The following is a 27,000-nucleotide window of genomic DNA, read 5'->3' on the forward strand; positions in this document are numbered from 1 at the left end:
TTTTTTTTTTTTTTTTTTTGAAAGTGTCATGTGCTGAACAGCAACTCTTCCTTTTGTTGGTGTTAAATAAAAGTCCTGGATTGCAGCAGCTACGTCTTTGTGGATTTACACAGCCGGACCGACACTGACCGGCAGGTATGTCGCTTTCTGCCACATATAGTACTTTGGGTTTACGTGACGTGTTTGTTATGCATTCACAGATTGTCCGCAAATCAGCTGCAAAGCAAATGTAATAAAAACGCTTTATTCGTGGCCAGTTTGTATGCATTCGCTACAACATATTTTAGTTTGTGATGTGGACATGATGGGCACGCAATATATCTGTTTTACACACTGTCCCAGTCCGCTGCCAAGCCGCAAATCCCCGTCAGTTGCATATATCAGCGGTTAATGGCAGATATACAGTGCATAGAGTGAGTATGTATTGTGTATGAATTCAGTATATATGGAATATGTAAGGCGGATGTCATCCGCATCCAGATTTTTGAACAGCTCAAAAATCCTGGCTGTAGACATGCGTGCCTCTGCGGATGATCACGGCCGTGTTCGGATGACGGCCGACTCATACAGGCATGTTACACGGATATTGCGGATGTATGGCGAATATGGGCCAATTTTGTGCACAATCCATACGCAAATCCTCCTAAACGCCAGTGGGACAGGGCCCTAACATCATCTCCTGTTGTGTTTATAAGTATTAGTATTTATTTATGGTGTCTTTTTGAAATGCAAATATGAATTAAACTACTAGACTTAAATATGTACACATTGCTTTTCATGCTTCCTTATAATGTTAATCAAGAAATTAACTCATCTGAAGCAACAACAACAGATAAATTATGGTTTTAATTGACAGATGAACAAAGACTTGTAAAGAATATTTTTTCCCCCACTTAAAACTATTTTAATTACAAGTTTTCTAATGTAAGAATTTTTTTAACTTCAAAATGTATGGTAATCAAATTAATCTTGAGGTTAAAAAAAATTGTAGCGATGTTCTTCAGAAAACTGCATATACACATTTCTGCACTCTATCATCTTCCTTGTTTTGGCCTGATGCAGCATTTCTATTGGACACGTGAAGCTACGTCACAGCGTGCAGTGTTGAACGTTGGACTGAGTTGAACTTTGACCGCGGTGGCCTGACAACAAGTGGCAATGCGCAATTCCGGCAGAGTGTCACGCTAGCTCGGTTTTTTAAATAATAGGTTTTAGAGCAATGTGCGATACGTTTAGTGTGAAAGCCCCTTTATTTCTCCCCGAAGGTTCATAATAACCAGGGAACACAAGTCTCTCTGCCAGACTCCAATGATTTACTTGTGCACTTTGATGCTTTGTGCACAAATCCCTTTTCCTCAACAGGAAATCACACACTTGAATCTGCCACTTAAACAGCAATGCACCACATCCCAGTGCTTAAAGGTAATGTCAGATAACACTCATTTTCATTTATGTTGGACTGAAAACGCACATATTTATTTAATTAATTAATTAATTAATTAATTAAGAGACTGTGTAAATCCCATTGTGGAGATGGACATGTCTAAAGTCACATGTGCTATCTGCTTTAGACCACATGCAATACATCATCATGATCAGGCCCAAAAACCTAATCAATCACTTTAATTAATTAATCACTTCATCAAGCCTACCTGATATAGGCAACCAGGAAGTGAAGGACAGGTGCACTTCCATCACTTTCTCCTTTTTGCCATGACAATGCCAACTCTGTGTCTGATACTGCCATGACAACAGGCTGAGTCGGGGGTGAAGGGGGCATGCATATGTCTAATAGCAGAGGGAGAAAAAGATATTAACAGTACTACAGGATAAATTATAAAACCAGTTGTAAAATATATTCCAGATACTCACGTACCATGTGTACCAGTGCTGACATCTCTGGGCATACTGGGTCGACCCTCCCCTGCCCAACCATACGCCCCAACACTGACTCTGTACTTAGTGTTGACCTTCAGCTTACCAATCGCCACTTCCTGCAATAGGTAACACAAGGAACTGAGTAAGAGCACAATATACCCCAGTGGAAGGACAAAATTGTACAGATGGCAATAGGGAATATAGAAAGGGCTGGAGGGAGAGCAATAATACCAGATTTGGGTTTTGTTTTGTTTTTGTCCACTCACTAGAAAATATGTCAATGCACATATGAAAGTCAACTAATAAAACAAAGCAGAAGAAAATGTGCTTCACATTGTTAATAAAAGTTAAATTATACTTACAAAACTTGCTTGTCCATCAAACTGGCCCTTTCAGAAAATAAGCACATACATTCATAAAGGTCTAAGTTAAGTAGAAGCTCAAAGAATTTAAATGTCAGCTTCCCAACATGCAGTGGAGACTGTACATAGAAGAAGAAAATAATTGAGTGACTTGATCATAATTGTTTTAATGGTCAATGGCATTAAATGTTAAATATTCCCTGTGATTCTCAGGGAATTAATGGAGTGAGTCAGTCACCGTGTCCACAACAATTCCATCATTCCACAAAAAGCTCACGTGGCTACAGGTGAGGACCAGTGAACCTCCTATTTCGGGCCACATTGACATAATTTTTTAGCAAAAAGATTCAACCAGGCTTAACAACCCTGTTGTATTTTAAATTGTGCAATGACAATTTATTTTCGTCTCATAAGCAAAGTGAAAAAAAAATGGAATGAAGAAATGTCAACTTTCAAATGCAGCTTTCAGGTTTGTTATAAAAAATAGGTTGAAGTCTGAAATAAATGCAGCTGATGTTGTCAGTCTCCAGCATGGATGATGTGAGCACTGTTTTTCAATTACAAGCAAAGCAGAAGAAGTGCTGTATATCGCCACATAAATGTCTGGCGAATGGAACACTGTGGGGTGCAACCATTGGTGGGCACAGATGCACAGACAAATCCTGAGAGCACCCACAAAATCAGCTCTCTACTAATCATAATCATCATTTTTCTTTCAACATTCTGCCCCTGCTGGAAGTGCTTGTTTATTACAGTGCTCCCAACATAGAGACACCCAGGAACAGTGTTGTGGAAAGTAACTTTTTTAGTTGCTTTATACAGGTGCTTTATGCAGTTACTTCATTAGCAGCTTTATGCAATTACTTTATTAGAATCTGTAGAAAACTTGCAACTAATAAGTAATGTAACTAATAAGGTAACGAGTAATCTAACTTGGTTACTCGTAAGATTGAGCAATCAGAAAAGTAACTAATCAGCAAAGTAACTAATAGTTTTCTGAGTACTAAATCTTAAAAATAACCAAATTAGATTATGAGTAACTTTATTAATTACATTCAGCAGCTGCTGACAAGGTGTCCGCAGCTGCTAATGAAGTAAATGTAAGAAGTAACTATAAAATATAACTGTATAGATTAACTAATGAAGTAACTTTCCAAAGTTACTTTCCCCAACACTCCCCAGGAAGCAGCCATAAGGCCAGTTCTCCGGTCAGGCGGAGGTCTTGAAAAATAAAGTCATACTAACTTATGGTTTTGTGAAAATACTGATAGAATAACTCCATTAATGTCAATTCTGTCATTTGTACAAAGTTAAAATATAACATATACCTTTTAATGTTGAATAAGGCACTAATTCTGAGGTTTTGTAACAAACACAGACCGCAAAGCATTCTGGGTAAAAGTGCCTCTGCTAAACACTGATTGGTTCAGTCATTCATTATGCAAACCACCACGTTAATGTGACGTGTGTCGTGTGTTGGTTTAAAGATAAATGTGCTTTTGTAAAATACTCCATTTTATTTGTAAAAACAGGCATTTTTACGGAGCCCTGGAAGTGTCATCGCAAAATGTTTTGCATGTGGAGAGAATGTGCACATGCTTTATTAATGCTGTGCACACGTTTGATGATGTGTGCATGTTTTAAAACTTTTATGATGTTCTAAAACGTGCACTCACTATTAGTAAGTAAGTAAGTAAATTTATTTATATAGTGCCTTTCACAGACATAAGTCACAAAGCACTTCACAGGTTAAAATGCAATAATAAATAATGAAAACAGATAAAACAAAGGACAAGGTTAACAATTGGTCAGTTCTGAAAAGCCTTATCTTGACACATAAATGTTGGCTTTACACTGTGCGTGTTTTGGCCATTTTTCAGATAATTTTTCATTCGTGCGAGAATTTTTTGGACCGAGTTTCAGGTTAATCGCGCGTCCTGCATCGTGTAGTGGAGTAACAAGCTTTAACATCTCACAACCACCTCCTGCTGCTAAAAGCATCCAACCGCAGAGCTGTCTTGTAATGTTTTTTTGTTGTTGTTTTTAAACTTAATTTGTAGGAAAAAAAAAAGTTGATTTGACCACCATCTGATATAACCGGGTTAAAATAAATGCTGCCATCTACTGGTACCCAGACGCTTAGTACTTCTTGGGGCGAATACTGCCATGAACACTACTGGCCAGTAGATGGCAGTAGCGGCCTTGAAAACTTGGCAAACAAAATTCCAGATAATCCGTGTCTGCTACATTTAACTTTTAAGATGCGTGGAATTTAAACACAAATACACTAATGTCTATAAACCCAGAGAATATATTCACGAGAGTTTTAGGCACTAGAGTTTAATGCTGTTATCCGTGGAGCCTGAACAGAGTGTCTGAAATGCATTTGTCCTGTCGTGAACGTCTGAGATTACCCTATGCTACCCATAATGCATTGCTGCCTGGCATGTGCTCACAAAACCTTAAAAATTAGCACATTACTTTAAAACGAAAACATGTATCTGATATTTTCACTTTATAAAGCTTCAGACATGACAGTAATTTTAAATAACTTGTCCAAAATGAGTAGGTTAAAATTTGAACCATAAGTTAAAAATGTATGCCTCTGGATGACTTGGTGATATTGCGATTATATCAGTATGGTGTTAAAGGAAATGATTTTTTTTTTTTTTTTTTTGGTCTCCAGTTCTGGAGCTCTTTGTCGGTATATCCCAGTTCAAATAAATATGGATGGCCATCAAATTCAAATAGCAATAAGACCAGCTTTACTTTGAGGATTTTAGCTTGCCTCACAGGCTTTTATGTTTTAGTTTGTTAACCCCTGACTGTATTAGTGTTCTAAGTCAGTACTGGACAGATTATCACCATTTTGTTCCCACTGAAAATTTTTACCCAAACATTCCCCAAAAATATCAAATAAATTCCCCAGATTAGAAAATCTTGACATTCCCCTTTAAAGTCTGCTTTCACATGTACAGATTTAGTCTTTGCTGTTTCTGTTGAACATACTGCACAACATACTGGGAAAGGAAGAAGCAATGAGACAAGCTTGTTGGCTATCACAGCTAAAATTTCCCGCTTTGTTCATATTAAAAGTTAGAACCAGAGGTATACTGCGTAAGTATTAGAAAGAATAAAAACCATGCCCGCTTTTGTGATATATCTGACAAAACGGAGCAGTCATTGGAGTTAGTCTCCAGGTACTCACAGTGGTCAGCATGTCCAAACTGAGAGGCACCTCCAGCAATGATGTTGCACCCACTGAACGGCTGTTCCTCATTTCTGTGTAGAACACCTGAAACATACACATACAGAAACACAAATTTACACACAAACACAGCAGTAAGAATCAACGTTCCATAAAAACTTCATTATCTCATGTCAACAAGAGAACATGTCGACAAACAGACAAATGGAGAGACAAATAGGGGTGACAACCTCCATCTTCATCTGTTGGTTTTAACAGATAAAGCCCCAGTCACACAGCACTAACGAAGGACACCGAAGCCCAAACAAAACAAGAAATCTGGACTTACGCTGACTTTCAGAGGCATCGTTTAACCGTCGTCCAGCTTTGTTCCTGCAGCTGGCACTTCATCAGAATTTTCAAACTGTTGAAAAATGTGAACGAATACCTTGGTTGTTTCTTGGCCATACGTCTGCCAAGAAACAACATTCTGCCATATCTGGATCTCAAGTCACATCCAAACAAAACATTTGCAAATCAGTCACCCAGTACTCAAGATGTTAATTTATAAATATGCATTTTCCACATTTTTATAAAAAACACACAATGCGAACAAGCATTCAGAGAATCAATAGTCTTGCCTCGAGCCATCTGCTCACACAACCGGTGGTGAGTATTGTAAACACAATACCAGTGATGGAAAATTATTATTGAGTTGTTCACTACAAATCACAGTCAAAAGAAGTGAGTAAATACACATTTAGAAACAGACCTGTAAATGTCATGATCATGCAGACAAGCCATATTGCTCACTAAAAATTATAATAATGTCAAATGATATTCTATTTTCTGATTTATATGCATATCTCTGTCTTCCTAGCTCTCTTTGTTTCAAAGTTATTAGGGAAAATGGGATAAATTATACCATTTAATGTCGCATTACATCATTATTCTATCACTCTTTGTTTAGACGGTGCAATAAATTTCATTTCACACTAATCAGTGACCTTGGCTGACCTTAACTTTTGACCTTCATATTACACCGAGATGTCATCATTAACAATTTACATGTGTAATATGAAACAATCCAGCCAAGCGGTTCCTGAAATATTCATCTGGGTGCGCACATTCATTTTGCTTTATTAATTTCTGAGCAAGCAACCATTAACTTTCATGATGGATTCAATAAAGATACAGTCAGAAATTGGAACATTTGAACTTGATATTCAGATGTCACAAGGATGTCAAAGACTTAATGCTAGTTTCCTCGGATGACTTGATCATGCAGCTACTGTGATTGTAACACATTTGTCAGGCATTCATGAAACTCATGTATGGCACGTAGGAGCACACAAAAAGGTTTTTGGTTGACAATCTTTCAACCCCCACATCATCAAAAATATGACAGTGATAAAGCATCACAAGGACAAATTTGTCTGTTCTGAGACAAGGAATAACAAGGTTATTTGAAAACTTCAAGCGTAATTAGATAAATGAAAGCATGGTTCTCTGTGAGTGGGGGTGCAACTAGGTAACTAATCCTCTTAGTGCAGACATATGGTCAAGATCAGAGCAGACACTGAGAAACTGACCCACACTTTAATGGTTTCTTCAAAACAAACCCCCAACATATAAGAAGGAAGGAAGCAACAAATACACACAGAACAGAATAAACAAAGAAAGACTGAATGTTAGATGGGAAGATATAAGGAAACAAAAAAAAATAACAATGAATGAATTAGAATGAATTTGCATTGCCATGAAGAAAATTTTCCACGTTTTGTGACAATATGATGAACCAATAGATTAATGTATATTTCGTACTGCTGAATCACGACATGCCGTGACTGTGTTGTTTTGACATCTTTTCTTGTAATTTAATTGTTGTTTTTCCTGTCTTAACCTTGGGTTTTTGACACGTTCCTGTTTGTCTGTGAGCTTTGACTTTTGCACACACCTGTCTTAATTTCTCTTCATTTCTTTTGCATTGAAGCCTCACCTCAGTGTCTGTTTGTTTTCCTGTTGTTTCATGCTGTCTCCTGTGTTCTGTGAGTAATTGACTATGCTGCTGTGTGATTCCCTGTGTTTTTGATTCATGTCTTTGTGACTCGGTTTGGACTCTGCTTTATGTGTTCTTGGACCTTTTTCCCAAGCCTCACTTTTTGTCAGTGTTTGGAGTTTTGGCCTGTTGTTTGGACAATAAATCAGCTGGACCATGATGTACAAAGGCTGCATACGCACAAAAACGAGTCATACGTCCGTCTCCACACTAAAGTTCAAATATGTCAAATGTGAAATGACTGTGGAAATATGCGGTGCATCACACAAAAATCCTGGCTGGCGTACGCACATTTCTACAGCTATTGTGCCACCTCCAACACATAGCGGTGATGCTGGGAACCATTACTACTGTGAAAACATGACATCAGAGTGATGTGCACATCAGAAACACAAGTATGAACAATTAACACACTTACATGTTTGCAGTTATATGAGTGGATATTACAGCGTGCGCAAAGCGATGCAGAAAATGGCATTAACAATGGCTGCGTTAGCATTATTAGAGGACCTTGCAAATGGTGCAATCCAACGTGCGTGTATTCAGGGGACGCAAGGATTTACTTGCAAATGACGATAATTGGCCCTTAAGCAGATTTCAATTACCAAGGCCACTGTTACTGGAGTTGGGCACAGAACTGCGGCCAGCCCAAAGCGCAATACGGTGAGGAGCCAGGCACACAGGTGCTGACCACACTGGGCTTCCTGGAACAAGGGCTTTCCAGCGTGACCTCACCGATCGTTCAGGAGTGTGTCAGTGAACCTTGCGCCAAGCCATAACAGCTGTGTGGAACGCAGTCATCCGAATGTCACCCAGGTACATCACATTCCAACATTAAAGCGCAATTTGCAGCGAGAGTCGGTTTCCCTAATTTAATAGGAGCTATTGACTGCACACATATTGTTATGAAGGAACATCACATGAATTTGTTTGTTAATAGGAAGCCTTTTCATTCTGTCAATGTACATATCATTTGTGATGCCCAAATGCATCGGGTTGGGGTGGGAATAGGCAGGCTGATACGGTGTGCAATGGATGGCTGCATGGGTAAATAGTTTATTTGTGCAATTGTTCCAAACGAAAATCAGCGTGGGCACATTTGGGCATGTGCACATTCAAATATGTTCTTTGTTATGATTATTAATGTGTTTTCTTTCCTTGATGGTGACACTAGAGCTGCAGATTCTTAACTGGGCCCCCGCTTGTGAATATCGTGCCATGCTGAAAATCACCACGAGTTGCATGTCACTGAGGGATTTCCCCACATTGTAATAATTAAAACACATATCACATTTGCAACACGGTCACTAGCAGGTCACCAGCAGGTCACTGCGCGCTGGACATGCCATGCCAGCTGATGTGTTCATGACATGGGAGCCGGCTCTTCATGAGATGGGAGCCCGGCTGATGTCTTCATGAGAGGAGAGCATCAGGTAATTCATGTAAAACATAAATGGGAGAGCAATAATCCACACCAATTGGCAAAGCTTCTGGGGAAAACCTGGTCTTGTTAGGAGAGACGGCATCCATCCCACGTTGGATGGAGCAGCTCTCATTTCTAGAAATCTGGCCAATTTTCTTAAATCCTCCAAACCGTGACTATCCAGGGTTGGGACCAGGAAGCAGAGTTGTAGTCTTACACACCTCTCTGCAGCTTCTCTCCCCCTGCCATCCCCTCATTACCCCATCCCTGTAGAGACGGTGCCTGCTCCCAGACCAACAACAACCAGCAAAAATCTATTTATTTAAGCATAAAAATTCAAAAAGAAAAAATAATATAGCACCTTCAACTGCACCACAGACTAAAACAGTTAAATGTGGTCTATTAAACATTAGGTCTCTCTCTTCTAAGTCCCTGTTGGTAAATGATATAATAATTGATCAACATATTGATTTATTCTGCCTTACAGAAACCTGGTTACAGCAGGATGAATATGTTAGTTTAAATGAGTCAACACCCCCGAGTCACACTAACTGTCAGAATGCTCGTAGCATGGGCCGGGGCGGAGGATTAGCAGCAACCTTCCATTCCAGCTTATTAATTAATCAAAAACCCAGACAGAGCTTTAATTCATTTGAAAGCTTGACTCTTAGTCTTGTCCATCCAAATTGGAAGTCCCCAAAACCAGTTTTATTTGTTATTATCTATCGTCCACCTGGTCGTTACTGTGAGTTTCTCTGTGAATTTTCAGACCTTTTGTCTGACTTAGTGCTTAGCTCAGATAAGATAATTATAGTGGGCGATTTTAACATCCACACAGATGCTGAGAATGACAGCCTCAACACTGCATTTAATCTATTATTAGACTCAATTGGCTTTGCTCAAAATGTAAATGAGTCCACCCACCACTTTAATCATATCTTAGATCTTGTTCTGACTTATGGTATGGAAATAGAAGACTTAACAGTATTCCCTGAAAACTCCCTTCTGTCTGATCATTTCTTAATAACATTTACATTTACTCTGATGGACTACCCAGCAGTGGGGAATAAGTTTCATTACACTAGAAGTCTTTCAGAAAGCGCTGTAACTAGGTTTAAGGATATGATTCCTTCTTTATGTTCTCTAATGCCATATAATAACACAGTGCAGAGTAGCTACCTAAACTCTGTAAGTGAGATAGAGTATCCCGTCAATAGTTTTACATCCTCATTGAAGACAACTTTGGATGCTGTAGCTCCTCTGAAAAAGAGAGCTTTAAATCAGAAGTGCCTGACTCCGTGGTATAACTCACAAACTCGTAGCTTAAAGCAGATAACCCGTAAGTTGGAGAGGAAATGGCGTCTCACTAATTTAGAAGATCTTCACTTAGCCTGGAAAAAGAGTCTGTTGCTCTATAAAAAAGCCCTCCGTAAAGCTAGGACATCTTTCTACTCATCACTAATTGAAGAAAATAAGAACAACCCCAGGTTTCTTTTCAGCACTGTAGCCAGGCTGACAAAGAGTCAGAGCTCTATTGAGCTGAGTATTCCATTAACTTTAACTAGTAATGACTTCATGACTTTCTTTGCTAACAAAATTTTAACTATTAGAGAAAAAATTACTCATAACCATCCCAAAGATGTATTGTTATCTTTGGCTGCTTTCAGTGATGCCGGTATTTGGTTAGACTCTTTCTCTCCGATTGTTCTGAGTTATTTTCATTAGTTACTTCATCCAAACCATCAACATGTTTATTAGACCCCATTCCTACCTCAAGGAAGCCCTACCATTATTTAATGCTTCGATCTTAAATATGATCAATCTATCTTTGTTAGTTTGCTATGTACCACAGGCTTTTAAGGTGGCAGTAATTAAACCATTACTTAAAAAGCCATCACTTGACCCAGCTATCTTAGCTAATTATAGGCCAATCTCCAACCTTCCTTTTCTCTCAAAAATTCTTGAAAGGGTAGTTGTAAAACAGCTAACTGATCATCTGCAGAGGAATGGTCTATTTGAAGAGTTTCAGTCAGGTTTTAGAATTCATCATAGTACAGAAACAGCATTAGTGAAGGTTACAAATGATCTTCTTATGGCCTCGGACAGTGGACTCATCTCTGTGCTTGTTCTGTTAGACCTCAGTGCTGCTTTTGATACTGTTGACCATAAAATTTTATTACAGAGATTAGAACATGCCATAGGTATTAAAGGCACTGCGCTGCGGTGGTTTGAATCATATTTGTCTAATAGATTACAATTTGTTCATGTAAATGGGGAATCTTCTTCACAGACTAAAGTTAATTATGGAGTTCCACAAGGTTCTGTGCTAGGACCAATTTTATTCACTTTATACATGCTTCCCTTAGGCAGTATTATTAGACGGTATTGTTTAAATTTTCATTGTTACGCAGATGATACCCAGCTTTATCTATCCATGAAGCCAGAGGACACACACCAATTAGCTAAACTGCAGGATTGTCTTACAGACATAAAGACATGGATGACCTCTAATTTCCTGCTTTTAAACTCAGATAAAACTGAAGTTATTGTACTTGGCCCCACAAATCTTAGAAACATGGTGTCTAATCAGATCCTTACTCTGGATGGCATTACCCTGACCTCTAGTAATACTGTGAGAAATCTTGGAGTCATTTTTGATCAGGATATGTCATTCAAAGTGCATATTAATCAAATATGTAGGACTGCTTTTTTGCATTTACGCAATATCTCTAAAATTAGAAAAGTCTTGTCTCAGAGTGATGCTAAAAAACCAATTCATGCATTTATTTCCTCTAGGCTGGACTACTGTAATTCATTATTATCAGGTTGTCCTAAAAGTTCCCTAAAAAGCCTTCAGTTAATTCAAAATGCTGCAGCTAGAGTACTAACGGGGACTAGAAGGAGAGAGCATATCTCACCCATATTGGCCTCTCTTCATTGGCTTCCTGTTAACTCTAGAATAGAATTTAAAATTCTTCTTACTTATAAGGTTTTGAATAATCAGGTCCCATCTTATCTTAGGGACCTCGTAGTACCATATCACCCCAATAGAGCGCTTCGCTCTCAGACTGCAGGCTTACTTGTAGTTCCTAGGGTTTGTAAGAGTAGAATGGGAGGCAGAGCCTTCAGCTTTCAGGCTCCTCTCCTGTGGAACCAGCTCCCAATTCAGATCAGGGAGACAGACACCCTCTCTACTTTTAAGATTAGGCTTAAAACTTTCCTTTTTGCTAAAGCTTATAGTTAGGGCTGGATCAGGTGACCCTGAACCATCCCTTAGTTATGCTGCTATAGACGTAGACTGCTGGGGGGTTCCCACGATGCAGTTTCTTTCTCTTTTGCTCTGTATGCACCACTCTGCATTTAATCATTAGTGATCGATCTCTGCTCCCCTCCACAGCATGTCTTTTTCTTGGTTCTCTCCCTCAGCCCCAACCAGTCCCAGCAGAAGACTGCCCCTCCCTGAGCCTGGTTCTGCTGGAGGTTTCTTCCTGTTAAAAGGGAGTTTTTCCTTCCCACTGTAGCCAAGTGCTTGCTCACAGGGGGTCGTTTTGACCGTTGGGGTTTTACATAATTATTGTATGGCCTTGCCTTGCAATATGAGGCGCCTTGGGGCAACTGTTTGTTGTGATTTGGCGCTATATTAAAAAAAAATTGATTGATTGATTGATTGATCATTTCATTACTTCCTCATGTACGTCTATGCGGAGGCTCTTTATAACAGGAATAAAGTATTATAAATTATGGTGTTTTTTAAAATTTTTTGCTCTGTTGTGTACATGATTTTTCACGTGCTCGCACTGTGTCCATCTGCACAAACACAAGCGTGCACAAAACTGCCGCCACGGTTGTCCGACTGTGTGTCCCTTACGACAGCAGGTGGAATGCTTTGCGGTTCCCCATTTAATTTTTGATTTGTGGATTTTCAGCCGGTTTCTGCATCTTTCACCCAACGTAGTGTTATGTGTGAAGGGGCCCTAAGAAAGGGAGGGAAAATAATCAAGGAAATAACGAAAGGAACAGCTGAAGAAACAAAGGAAGAACTGTAGGCAGGAATAATGGAAAGAAGGAAGAATAAATGGACAAAGGAAAAACATGAGTAAGGAAGGAATCAATCAAAATATTCAATGATTATTCCAACCAGAACATACGAGGTCTATTAGAAAAGTATCCGACCTTATTATTTTTTTCAAAAACCATATGGATTTGAATCACGTGTGATTACATCAGACATGCTTGAACCCTCGTGGGCATGCGAGAGTTTTTTTCACGCCTGTCGGTTACGTCATTCGCCTGTGGGCAGTCTTTGAGTGAGGAGTCGCCCACCCTCTCGTCGTTTTTTTCATTGTTTAGGAATGGCTCAGAGACTGCTGCTTTGTTTGATCAAAATTTTTTCAAAACTGTAAGGCACAACTCAGTGGACACCATTCGATAAATTCAGCTGGTTTTCGGTAAAAATTTTAACGGCTGATGAGAGATTTTGGTCTGGTAGTGTCGCCGTAAGGACGGCCCACGGTGCCTGACGGCGATCTGCGCTTTGAGGCAGCAGCGTCTCACCGTTTCAAGTTGAAAACTTCCACATTTCAGGCTCTGTTGACCCAGTAAGTCGTCAGAGAACAGAGAACTTTCAGAAGAAGTTGGCATGAGGAGTTTATTCGGACAATCCATTGTTAACGGACATTTTGTAATGAAAGAACGTGCGGGCAGAGTCGCATGTCGCGACAGGAAAAACACCTCCGTTGGAAACCTTAACGGACAAGTTGGAACATGCCCAAGCTGTTAAACAATTTCTCAGTTACTCACTTGTTGAAAGCCATCAAAAGCCGCCTGAATTTTACAAATGGTTTTCAACACGGAGGTGTTTTTCCTGTCGCGGCGCACACAGATTCGCCGAGTCGTCACGGAAACGACTCGGCAAATTTGCGCGCATGTCTTTCATTAAAAAATGTCCTTAAACAGTGGAATGTCCGCATAAAGTCCTCATGCCGGCCCCTTCTGAATCTTCTCTGTTCTCTCATGACGTCCTGAGTGAATTAAGCCTTAAATTAGGATGTTTTCGGGTTGAAACAGGCTGACGACAGCGCCTGGAAGCGCTGCAGGACGTCCCGCTCCGTGGGAAGTCCTTACAGCGACAGAAACACCCCATAATCTCGAAAACCAGCTTAATTTCTTGAATAGTGTCCACTCGGATATTCCTCACAGGTCCAGAAAAAAATTTGAAAAAGCAACGCGCGCCGTCTCAAGCAGCGTGTGAAACAAAGGAATTCAGCCGAGAGGGCTGGACCACATCTCACTCAAGGCCTGCCCACAGGGAAATGACGTCACCGACACGTGAAAAAACTCACGCATGCGCATGAGGGTTCAAGCATGATTGGTGTAATCGCACGTCATTCAAATCCATATAGTTAAAAAAAATAATAAAAGAGTCGGTTTATTATCTAAGAGACCTCGTACAGTGCATCCAGAAAGTATTCACAGCACTTTACATTTTACCTTTTATGTTACAGCCTTCTTCCAAAATAAATTCACTTTTTCCATCAAAATTCTACTCACAACACCCCATAATGACAACATGATTTTTTTCATCCATTTTGGAATAAGACTGTAACCTTAAAAAAATGTGGAAAAAGTTAAATGCTGTGAATACATTACAGAGGCACTGTAAAGCAAACGTTTATTCATTTCATCAACATCAATTTTATTTATATAGCGCCAAATCACAACAAAAAGTTGCCCCAAGGCGCTTTATATTGTAAGGCAAGGCCATACAATAATTACGTAAAAACCCCAACGGTCAAAACGACCCCCTGTGAGCAAGCACTTGGCGACAGTGGGAAAGAAAAACTCCTTTTTAACAGGAAGAAACCTCCAGCAGAACCAGGCTCAGGGAGGGGCAGTCTTCTGCTGGGACTGGTTGGGGCTGAGGGAGAGAACCAAGAAAAAGACATGCTGTGGAGGGGAGCAGAGATCAATCACTAATGATTAAATGCAGAGTGGTGCATACAGAGCAAAAAGAGAAAGAAACACTCAGTGCATCATGGGAACCCCCCAGCAGTCTAAGTCTATAGCAGCATAACTAAGGGATGGTTCAGGGTCACTTGATCCAGCCCTAACTATAAGCTTTAGCAAAAAGGAAAGTTTTAAGCCTAATCTTAAAAGTAGAGAGGGAGTCTGTCTCCCTGATCCGAATTGGGAGCTGGTTCCACAGGAGAGGAGCCTGAAAACTGAAGGCTCTGCCTCCCATTCTACTCTTACAAACCCTAGGAACTACAAGTAAGCCTGCAGTCAAAGAGCGAAGTGCTCTATTGGGGTGATATGGTACTATGACGTCCCTAAGATAAGATGGGACCTGATCATTCAAAACCTTATAAGTAAGAAGAAGAATTTTAAATTCTATTCTAGAATTAACAGGAAGCCAATGAAGAGAGGCCAATATGGGTGAGATATGCTCTCTCCTTCTAGTCTCCGTTAGTACTCTAGCTGCAGCATTTTGAATTAACTGAAGGCTTTTCAGGGAACTTTTAGGACAACCTGATAATAATGAATTACAATAGTCCAGCCTAGAGGAAATAAATGCATGAATTAGTTTTTCAGCATCACTCTGAGACAAGACCTTTCTAATTTTAGAGATATTGCGTAAATGCAAAAAAGCAGTCCTACATATTTGTTTGATATGCGCTTTGAATGAGATATCCTGATCAAAAATGACTCCAAGATTTCTCACAGTATTACTAGAGGTCAGGGTAATGCCATCCAGAGTAAGGATCTGGTTAGACACCATGTTTCTAAGATTTGTGGGGCCAAGTACAATAACTTCAGTTTTATCTGAGTTTAAAAGCAGGAAATTAGAGGTCATCCATGTCTTTATGTCTGTAAGACAATCCTGCAGTTTAGCTAATTGGTGTGTGTCCTCTGGCTTCATGGATAGATAAAGCTGGGTATCATCTGCGTAACAATGAAAATTTAAGCAATGCCGTCTAATAATACTGCCTAAGGGAAGCATGTATAAAGTGAATAAAATTGGTCCTAGCACAGAACCTTGTGGAACTCCATAATTAACCTTAGTCTGTGAAGAAGATTCCCCATTTACATGAACAAATTGTAATCTATTAGATAAATATGATTCAAACCACCGCAGCGCAGTGCCTTTAATACCTATGGCATGCTCTAATCTCTGTAATAAAATTTTATGGTCAACAGTATCAAAAGCAGCACTGAGGTCTAACAGAACAAGCACAGAGATGAGTCCACTGTCTGAGGCCATAAGAAGATCATTTGTAACCTTCACTAATGCTGTTTCTGTACTATGATGAATTCTAAAACCTGACTGAAACTCTTCAAATAGACCATTCCTCTGCAGATGATCAGTTAGCTGTTTTACAACTACCCTTTCAAGAATTTTTGAGAGAAAAGGAAGGTTGGAGATTGGCCTATAATTAGCTAAGATAGCTGGGTTAAGTGATGGCTTTTTAAGTAATGGTTTAATTACTGCCACCTTAAAAGCCTGTGGTACATAGCCAACTAATAAAGATAGATTGATCATATTTAAGATCGAAGCATTAAATAATGGTAGGGCTTCCTTGAGCAGCCTGGTAGGAATGGGGTCTAATAGACATGTTGATGGTTTGGATGAAGTAACTAATGAAAATAACTCAGACAGAACAATCTAAGAGAAAGAGTCTAACCAAATACCGGCATCACTGAAAGCAGCCAAAGATAATGATACGTCTTTGGGATGGTTATGAGTAATTTTTTCTCTAATAGTTAAAATTTTATTAGCAAAGAAAGTCATGAAGTCATTACTAGTTAAAGGAATACTTGGCTCAATAGAGCTCTGACTCTTTGTCAGCCTGGCTACAGTGCTGAAAAGAAACCTGGGGTTGTTCTTATTTTCTTCAATTAGTGATGAGTAGTAAGATGTCCTAGCTTTACGGAGGGCTTTTTTATAGAGCAACAGACTCTTTTTCCAGGCTAAGTGAAGATCTTCTAAATTAGTGAGACGCCATTTCCTCTCCAACTTACGGGCTATCTGCTTTAAGCTGCGAGTTTGTGAGTTATACCACGGAGTCAGGCACTTCTGATTTAAAGCTTTCTTTTTCAGAGGAGCTACAGCATCCAAAGTTGTCTTCAATGAGGATGTAAAACTATTGACAAGATACTCTATCTCACTTACAGAGTTTAGGTAGCTACTCTGCACTGTGTTGTTATATGGCATTAGAGAGCATAAAGAAGGAATCATATCCTTAAACCTAGTTACAGAGCTTTCTGAAAGACTTCTAGTGTAATGAAACTTATTCCCCACTGCTGGGTAGTCCATCAGAGTAAATGTAAATGTTATTAAGAAATGATCAGACAGAAGGGAGTTTTCAGGGAATACTGTTAAGTCTTCAATTTCCATACCATAAGTCAGAACAAGATCTAAGATATGATTAAAGTGGTGGGTGGACTCATTTACATTTTGAGCAAAGCCAATTGAGTCTAATAATAGATTAAATGCAGTGTTGAGGCTGTCATTCTCAGCATCTGTGTGGATGTTAAAATTGCCCGCTATAATTATCTTATCTGAGCTAAGCACTAAGTCAGACAAAAGGTCTGAAAATTCACAGAGAAACTCACAGTAACGACCAGGAGGACGATAGATAATAACAAATAAAACTGGTTTTTGGGACTTCCAATTTGGATGGACAAGACTAAGAGTCAAGCTTTCAAATGAATTAAAGCTCTGTCTGGGTTTTTGATTAATTAATAAGCTGGAATGGAAGATTGCTGCTAATCCTCCACCTCAGCCCGTGCTACGAGCATTCTGGCAGTTAGTGTGACTCGGGGGTGATGACTCATTTAAACTAACATATTCATCCTGCTGTAACCAGGTTTCTGTAAGGCAGAATAAATCAATATGTTGATCAATTATTATATCATTTACTAACTTGGACTTAGAAGAGAGAGACCTAATGTTTAATAGACCACATTTAACTGTTTTAGTCTGTGGTGCAGTTGAAGGTGCTATATTATTTTTTCTTTTTGAATTTTTATGCTTAAATAGATTTTTGCTGGTTATTGGTGGTCTGGGAGCAGGCACCGTCTCTACGGGGATGGGGTAATGAGGGGATGGCAGGGGGAGAGAAGCTGCAGAGAGGTGTGTAAGACTACAACTCTGCTTCCTGGTCCCAACCCTGGATAGTCATGGTTTGGATGATTTAAGAAAATTGGCCAGATTTCTAGAAATGAGAGCTGCTCCATCCAAAGTGGGATGGATGCCGTCTCTCCTAACAAGACCAGGTTTTCCCCAGAAGCTTTGCCAATTATCTATGAAGCCCACCTAATTTTTTGGACACCACTCAGACAGCCAGCAATTCAAGGAGAACATGCGGCTAAACATGTCACTTCCGGTCCGATTGGGGAGGGGCCCAGACAAAACTACAGAGTCCGACATTGTTTTTGCAAAGTTATACACTGATTCAATGTTAATTTTAGTGACCTCCGATTGGCATAACCGGGTGTCATTACTGCCGACGTGAATTACAGTCTTACCAAATTTACGCTTAGCCTTAGCCAGCAGTTTCAAATTTTCTTCAATATCACCTGCTCTGGCCCCCGGAAGACAATTGACTATGGTTGCTGGTGTCGCTAACTTCACATTTCTCAAAACAGAGTCACCAATAACCAGAGTTTGATCCTCGGCGGGTGTGTCGCCGAGTGGGGAAAAACGGTTAGAAATGTGAACAGATTGGCGGTGTACACGGGGCTTCTGTTTAGGGCTACGCTTCCTCCTCACAGTCACCCAGTCGGCCTGCTTTCCCGGCTGCTCGGGATCTGCCAGAGGGAAACTAACGGCGGCTAAGCTACCTTGGTCCGCACCGACTACAGGGGCCTGGCTAGCTGTAGAATTTTCCACGGTGCGGAGCCGAGTCTCCAATTCGCCCAGCCTGGCCTCCAAAGCTACAAATAAGCTACACTTATTACAAGTACCATTACTGCTAAAGGAGGCTGAGGAATAACTAAACATTTCACACCCAGAGCAGAAAAGTGCGGGAGAGACAGGAGAAGCCGCCATGCTAAACTGGCTAAGAGCTAGTAGCTGCGCTAAGCTAGCGGATTCCTAAAAACACACAAAGTGAATAATGTGTAAATAATTTAGAGGTGATTCAGCAGAGGGAGTGCTTTAGTTAAGGCACGTGAAGATTACACTGTGAAGCAAATCGTTATGTAGTTAACTAGAGCAATCTAACTGCGCAGATTAAACAGCTAACAGATGCAGCAAAACACCGCTGTGCTTCGGAACAGGAAGTGATACAATACCGCAGTGAGAGCCAACCACCAGTAGAGGCAAGCAAGAACAAGTCTCAGTCTCATTTAAACAGACAGTTGTGGTAAAATTCACAACGATCTCAAAGATGTCCAGGATTAAAAAGCATCTTTATTACGCTTCAGCAATCAGCCCACTTTAGCCCCCCCCAAAAAAAACCTTCAATACTTTGCAAATGTAACCGGGTGTCCCCTGCGTTGTGTTCTATTGAGTAGTGTGGGAAGGATGACAGAAGCTGGATGTGGTCTGACTGTCTTTACTCTCGCCCAGTCCAAACTGCACTGGGTCTGTTTGGACATTAAAAAAAAACTGCAGTGAGCACAGCGGTCCAAGACACTTCTCTTCATAAAAGAGCACAACTCTCACACAGTCCAAGCTGCACTGAGTACCTGAATAAACCAAATATGTAAAATTATGTAAAATAAAAACAGTCATTCACATTTATGTACAACCATAACAGTAAATAGAACAGAAAATTTAAGACAAAACAATTGTCAAACTCATACCTGTTTGGACATTAAAAAAAAAACTGCAGTGAGCACAGTGGTCCAAGACACTTCTCTTCATAAAAGAGCACAACTAAGAAAATAAAACAGTAAATAAAATTAGTACAGGCCACGTTTGCAGTGTGTGGTGCAAGTAAGTTTACATTGACTCTACAGCAAAGCACCCTCAGCTAGCTTAAACCATGTGCCAGCTAAAGCATTACACTTGGCCCAAAAACTTACATTTAACATTTCACACACACACAAAAGACACCTCTGCACCATTAAAGTTGGAAATAAATCGTGGACAGAACGTGAATTTACAGAAAGTGCTCAATATGAGGACCCAGTTTCATATGTCTTACCTCTCACACAGTCCAAGCTGCACTGAGTTTGCCCCTCCCCGTGCACCAGCTGCGTGCTGTGTGAGGTGCGTTCAAAGACATATGGACTTCTCACTCTTCAATGCCAAACAGGTATATATACATATAATATGAACTTATTGTACCAAAAAAATGAGTAATTTGAGTTAATTTGGCGGAATCGACCCGGATATTATTACCCTGTTACATTCACCCTCCTAGAATTCCACCAAATTCAACAAACATTCGTTACACACCGCAAAATTACAGACCAGACACCACAAGGATCTAATCCCTGAAATCAGACTTGAAATATATCTGACAGACAGATCAAAAGGTATTAACAGGTGATCAGGCCTATTAACCCTCTTGGACTACAGAGGTGCAGCCTACACCCCATAACAAACTGGTCCAATCAAAATAGTGTAACGAGGCACAAAAAAACAGATAATGAAGAGAACCACTTAGACCGTGGTTTCAACCCACGTTGGCAGTAACAACTCCCATACTACAGGTTCTGAACCATCGTCTCGATAAGTCGTGTGAGGGTCTAATAACACGTCCTGCCCTAGTAACTACTCGTCCCGGGGAGAGGTGGGGCCCAAGGGTAGTCCAGGTCCACTGTCAGGGTCAGGATTAGTCTGGTCCAAGTCAGGAGGATGGGCAGTGTCAGTCAGCAGGTCTGTGGGTATGGGGTCAGAAGCTGTAAGATGGTCAAAGACAATATCTGGTGAGCTGCCCACCAAGCAGTCAGAGGTTGGCTGAGGATCAAAGGTAACATCCTCCATCACATCTGCCACAGCACGATAGGATCTTGTGTCGACCAACTCATCAGCATCCACCTCAGAACCTTCAAAGGAGCCTCGACTACATCTTGACATAACCCACGAAGATGCATGTTCCTTGGACATTCCGCTTGTAAGCTGTCTACGTCACTCTGGTCCAGGCTCTCAGAGTCACACTCCCCTGAGGCATCCACTGCATCAAGCTCATCGGGTCCATCGACTGGGAGAAAGTTCACATCCAATAGCAAGTTTTGGTGCACGACTTTGCAATGCCCATTGGAGTTTCTTATTTTGTAGACATGGATCTCTAGTTGTCTATCCACGACTGTGTAGACTGTGGGCTCCCACTTATCTGCCAGTTTCTTTTTTCCACGCTCACCCTGTTGGCTAGCAGCACCCTGTCGCCGATCTGGAGAGCAACACCCTTGACTTTCTTGTTATACTGACTCGCTTGCCGTTTCTGCTGTTGAGAGGCATGTTTGTTGGGCTATTCTGGCAGCATCTGCAAGGTTTGCGAGGAGAGTACTTGAATAGGTGCTGAAATCTGCAACGCTTGAGTCATGGAGGACTGACTGGAACACGACGTCAACTGGAAGCCGAGGAATGCGCCCGAACATCAGGTAAAAAGGAGCGAAGCCTGTGGTCTCATGGGTGGTGGCATTGTAAGCAAAGGTAAGCGTCTGAATTTGCTGGGGCCACTCTTGCTTAGATCTTAGGGGGAGGGCTCTTATCATGCTCCCGAGGGTACGGTTTAAAGCGGTTCGGTACCCCCATTGGCCCATAGGGTGGTAGGCGGTGGTATGTGACTTGGCCACCCCGACAGACGTAGAAGCTCCGACACCAGCTCACTTTCAAAATTGGCGCCCTGATCAGAATGAACTACTCTTCTTGGGAACCCATAAATGCAGAAACACATTGTCCCAAAGCCTCTTGGCCACTTGCTTGGCAGACTGGTTGCGGCAGGGGAAGGCGTGAGCCATCTTAGTGAAGTGGTCCGTCACTACCATACATCCACGGAGTGTTTGTTCTTGTCTTCCGCTGACCAGAAGTCAATGCAAACGAGTTCCATAGAAGGCAGTTGACTTTATGCTCTCCCAATGGGGCACGGGCCGCTGGTTTCCGGTGTCTTGGCGAGGACGCAGCGAGGACAGCGACGGACATACTCAATGATGTCTCGTTCCATGTTCGGCCAGAAGAATCTTTGCCGGGCGAGGTGGAGAGTCCTAGTCTTGGCCCTGGTGACCCGCCAAATCATGGATACCTTCCAAGGCTCTGTCCTTAAGACTCACTGGCAAAATGAACTGTAGTCTCTTAACTTTGGTCAGAGGGTCTTTACACTCACGGTACAGTATACCTTCTCTGATTCTGAGTCGGTCCCAGGACTTTTAAAAGGGTAAGCTGATGGCACCAAATCCGGACCTCTCACGTCTTGATGGGCGTATTTTGCGCATGACAAAAGGCAGCAGCTTAGGACACATTAGGATCCTGACTCTGGGGTTCCTCAAAGCTCGCGCAAAGTTAGAGAAGGCAGGGGTTCAGCGCCTGGAGATTGCAATGACTGCACATGCTGAATGAGATGGACAGCTTGAGTCTCAACGCCACTTTGCCAATCATCATGGTGTTGAAGTATAGCCCTGACTGCTAGAGAGTTGACTGAACTCTGGGTGTAACCAGTCAGCTGGTGGTACCGGATAGCCTGGTTGCACTGTAGGCCCAATCGGAAAGCATCATGCACCACATCCACCTCAGCTCCATCTGCCTCCTGGACCAACCGGCTGTATGGTTCCGTCAAGAGTCTCTCGCCGATAGGTTGATGCAAAGGGTTCACGACTCAAAGCATCAGCCACAACGTTCCTGGGACCTGGGATATACTTCAGGTCAAAATCATAGGCTGAAAGCTTGGCCACCCACCTCTGTTCATAAGCATCCAGCTTAGGCTTGGTCAGCACATGCCTCAAGGGATTGTTATCGGTCCATACTGTGAACCTGTGCCCCTTCAACCAGTGACTGAACTTCTCAGTGATGCTCCACTTCAGGGCCATGAACTCAAGTCGGTGGGCAGGGTATCTCTGTTGCGACTTGCTTAAGGTCTTACTCGCAAACGCAATAGGACGAGCCTTATCTTCACCGATGGGAAGTGCGATAAAGCTGCCCCGAAGGCCGTCTAGGGACGCATCAACTGACAGAATAAAGGGCTTGTCGAAGTCAGGATGGCCATCACAGCACATCCGAGAAGCTCACTCTTCAGCTTCTCGAAGGCCTCCTCACAGGCCGAAGTCCAGTCTGTTGGTGTCAGTTTCCTGAATGTGCCAGACCCTTTCTCGACTGTGGATGCCTGCCCTTTCTCATTGATCCGGATGTTAAGGCAAACAGCGGTTTGGCTATGGCTGAACAATCGGGGAATGAAGCTTTGGTAGAAGAAAACCATGCCCAGGAAGGACTTCACTTTTCTCGCTGAAGGCGTACATCCATCCTCTTCCATCAGGGTCTCTTTGGGCATCCTGGAAATCACTTCCACCCTGGACGGATCAACGGAAACTCCTTTTCGATCTATAAAGTGTCCCAAAAACTTGACTGACTTGCGTAGGAGGCAACATTTCTTTGGGCTCAGCTTAAGATGGTTGTCTCTCAGCCTCTCAAATACAACATGCAATCTCTCGAGGGCTTCCTCCTCGGTTGGCGCAAAGACCAGCAAATCGTCCAGGTAACAGAGTAGGCTGGTGAAGTTAAGGTCACCAAAAATACTCAACATCATGCGCATGAATGATGCAGGGCTGTTACAGAGCCCCTGGGGCATTCTGTTGTATTCGTAGAGTCCAACTGGTGTAGTGAAGGCTGTGAAACGCTTGTCGCCTTCGCACATGGGGATGTTATAGAACCCTGAGGTTAAGTCCATCGTGCTGAAGAATGCATTGCCACTGAGTGATGCGAGACAATCAGCCTGGTGTGGGAGTGGGTGTGCATCTTTCAGTGTTCGTTGCGTTCAGCCATCTGAAGTCAGTGCAAATTCTCAAACTGCCATCCTTCTTCCAAACCATGACTAGGGGAGATGCATACTCACTCACGGACTTGCGTATGATTTCTCTCTCTTCCATATCAGACAGAACTTGACGCAGTTTTGGTAGTGGGCTGGAGGAACTCTGCGATAAGGCATACGGAAGGGTCTCTCGTCAGTCAGATGATACGGTGGACGAAACCCTTAGCCTCCCCACAATCAAGTGGGTGCCGCGAAAAGATGGTCTCGAACTGTTCCACTAGATTCACAAGCTTTTGTTTGGAGTGAAAACTGGCCTGGCAGGAGTCGATGTCGAGGTCGCTTAAGCCCAATTTAGCGAGCCTGGCTTTGAGATCCGCTTCTGAGGCAGCTGGTTCTTTGCATCACTGAGACCATCATTGAACGTGCTGTGGCATTGACTTAGATTCAAGTCCTCAACCGCAAGACATGGTGACACATTTGCAATCTTAGAATTGCGCTTGAGAGTTATTGGTTGGGTTGAGAGGTTTGTGATTTTCATGGGAACCCACTTGTCACCGTACATAGCAGCGATGATGCGCCCCACCAATATGTTCCTTGGGCTGGCTTTGGAAGAACAGGGCTCCACCAGAATGGTACTGCCTGGGGACACTGGGGTGTTGTTGGGCAGCTTGCCCCACACCAGGTGTTCTTGCTGTGGGAGAAGCGTGACAGCCCGGGGCAGCTTCACTGCGCCAATGACATCTGGCGAAGCCTCCCCCTTCCATCTGACTGAACAGGACATGATATCAAGAAAGTGTTCATAATCGGGGAGAGAGTACCTGCTCCCATCTGAGATGTGTCTCCAATAGTCGTCGTCATTCTTCAGAACACTCATTAGCTTTTTCAAGACATTTGAACCAATAATCAGATCATCCCTTTGGCCGGGAACCACCAGGACTGGTACAACACACTTCATTCCATATAAAGAGAGTGTCAGATCATGTACACACTTTGGGTGTGTCTGCTTTCCGCCACATCCAACCAGCAAGATCCGCTCCGCCGACTTGGGCTCTCCAGTCATGGCTCCTTTTTCCAACAGCCTGGCCTCTGCTGCCTCACTTAATGTGCAAGCCATTGACCCCGAGTCGATCATACCCTTTATCTCAACATTGTCATTTACTTGGACCTGGGTGTAGAACAACTCACTGAAGGCTGGGACCACTGCTGTCCCCTGGACCACAACTTGGTATCCCTCCGGAGCAGCAGAGCATGCGTTGACATAGAGAAGCTCCTGATCTGGTACATTAATGAGGGTTGTCTGTGCTTCACCCACACTGCCCCTCTCCGAATGTGGGTGTCCTAGTTTCCCGCAGGCTGGTGCTGGTTCACAGTGTCCTGAATCAGGTTTGGTGCCGGTCTTTGACCCCGCCGAGGGCAGTTCTTTTTCCAGTGGCCTGGGGAGAAGCATGCCAGGCAGAGATTGTTTCTCCTGCAGTGTGACAGTGTCGAGTGGGCTGGGTCATTACAGACTTTGCAAAATCTGGGAGGGCAATCAACTGTTGCATGGTGGGCTAAGATGTATGGTTCTGAGTTATAGCGTGTGACTAGACAGTCCAATAGGCTCATCAGAGAGCGCACACCCTCTAAATCCACTGACGGTGACGTAACAATAGCTGGAGGGTTCGCCGCTGAGCTGACTGCAAACTGAGGCTGAGGTGTGGATGATATCGGTCGCTGCGGGACAGGCGAGACTGTTGGCACCGCAGCATGGGCCACTGATGAGGGCTGGAGCTGCTGGTAGGGGCCCGCCCTCACCGGGGCTTGGGTAACAACAGTGGGTGTTTGGGTGGTCACCTGCATGGAGACAGGACACAATGAAGCTGGAAAACATTGTGTGCATGCGTTCACTTGTTCCCGGTGTGTACCGGGCCGCTCCTGGACCACCGCAGACTGGGAATGGCATGGAACGAGACTATTTGAGGGGAGTTGTTCATGGCTATCAGCTCTGGTTTCCCTCTGGAATGTACTGATACGCTCCTGTACTTCACTTGTTGTCCACTCCTCCGCAGCTTTAAAACTCAGTCTGTTGGCGAGAACTGGATTTGGGCAGTATTTAATGAACATCATCGAGACTTCACGGCCCGGGTCCTCAACACCCCTACCATGTCTCCGTAAGCACTCATGAGCAATGTCAATAGCTTTGTTCAGTCGGATCCAGTACTCCATCACACTTTCATTTGGGAGTGGCCTAGTGTTGTAAAAGTCAGCCATGGGCATGGCGGAGTATGCTAACTCACCGAAGTTCTGTTTTAGTATATCAAATATTACACTAGGTGCCTGGGAGTCATATGGTAAGGACTGGTTGCGTAGAGTAACCTTCACCAATCTCTAGCTTTCCCAAGTAACTTAGCTAATACCTCAGATTGTTGCTGTTGTACTGGTATTGCTCTCTTATGAGGTAAAGCTCTACCATTTCAACCCACTCATTTACAGAACATTTGTCACTTCCATCCCCTCTAAAGACAGGTGGGTCTTAACATCAGACTGCATAATGAGTTTAACACCAGACAGATTCAATTCAGAAGGTTGTGCTGTTCTGAGCTGTTTGAAAGGTATCATTAGGCTGCGAGCGTGAGCCGATATTGCTCTGCAGCTGAGCAGCAATAGACTGACCAATTTGATAGCTAAGTCTGATATTAAAGTGCCAAACTCAAAATCACCAGCAACACGTGGGTTCAAATCAACTTGCGGAGGCTGTACTCGAGTAGAACTGAACCTAGGCGTTCTCAACATGCCCACTCGGGGGGTCTGGGTAACATCTCTAAACCAGCCCCTCCCAATCCCCACATGTGTCTCACCTGTGCCATCAGAAGCACCATCATCTGCCCCAAGAATCAACTTTACTGAACATGGTGAACAAAACACAGATCAAATGTGATGTAAAAAACAGAAGTGTAGCAGATAACCACCAAAACGCTAAATCTGTCTCCAGAGATGAAATTAGACTAAACCACAGTAACCCAAAGTCATCCAACCGCACAATGTCGAGCTAGGAGTAAACTTGTGAATAGCTGAGCACCCCTCGGTGATCGAGTTGGCACCGACGCTTCTGGAATCCGGGTCACGGCACCACTGTAACCAGGTGTCCCCTGCGTTGTGTTCTATTGAGTAGTGCGGGAAGGATGACAGAAGCTGGATGT

At 42.5% G+C, this 27,000-nt stretch overlaps 1 protein-coding gene across 4 annotated transcripts in view; it reads right to left on the reverse strand.

The window, feature by feature from the left end:
- The window catches only part of LOC117510634 (pikachurin), a 147,646-nt gene that overhangs the window by 65,494 nt on the left and 55,152 nt on the right, over window positions 1–27,000 (reverse strand). For all 4 annotated transcript variants that reach the window (XM_034170430.1, XM_034170429.1, XM_034170427.1 and 1 more), the window contains 4 exons: window positions 5,449–5,535; window positions 2,241–2,267; window positions 1,877–1,994; window positions 1,653–1,788 (listed from right to left, as the gene is read on the reverse strand). In XM_034170430.1, the coding sequence (XP_034026321.1) occupies window positions 1,653–1,788; window positions 1,877–1,994; window positions 2,241–2,267; window positions 5,449–5,535 (368 nt within the window). The remainder of the gene's footprint in view (window positions 1–1,652; window positions 1,789–1,876; window positions 1,995–2,240; window positions 2,268–5,448; window positions 5,536–27,000) is intronic.

This window comes from Thalassophryne amazonica, chromosome 5 (assembly GCF_902500255.1).
Source record: "Thalassophryne amazonica chromosome 5, fThaAma1.1, whole genome shotgun sequence".
Classification (NCBI taxonomy): Eukaryota; Metazoa; Chordata; class Actinopteri; order Batrachoidiformes; family Batrachoididae; genus Thalassophryne; species Thalassophryne amazonica.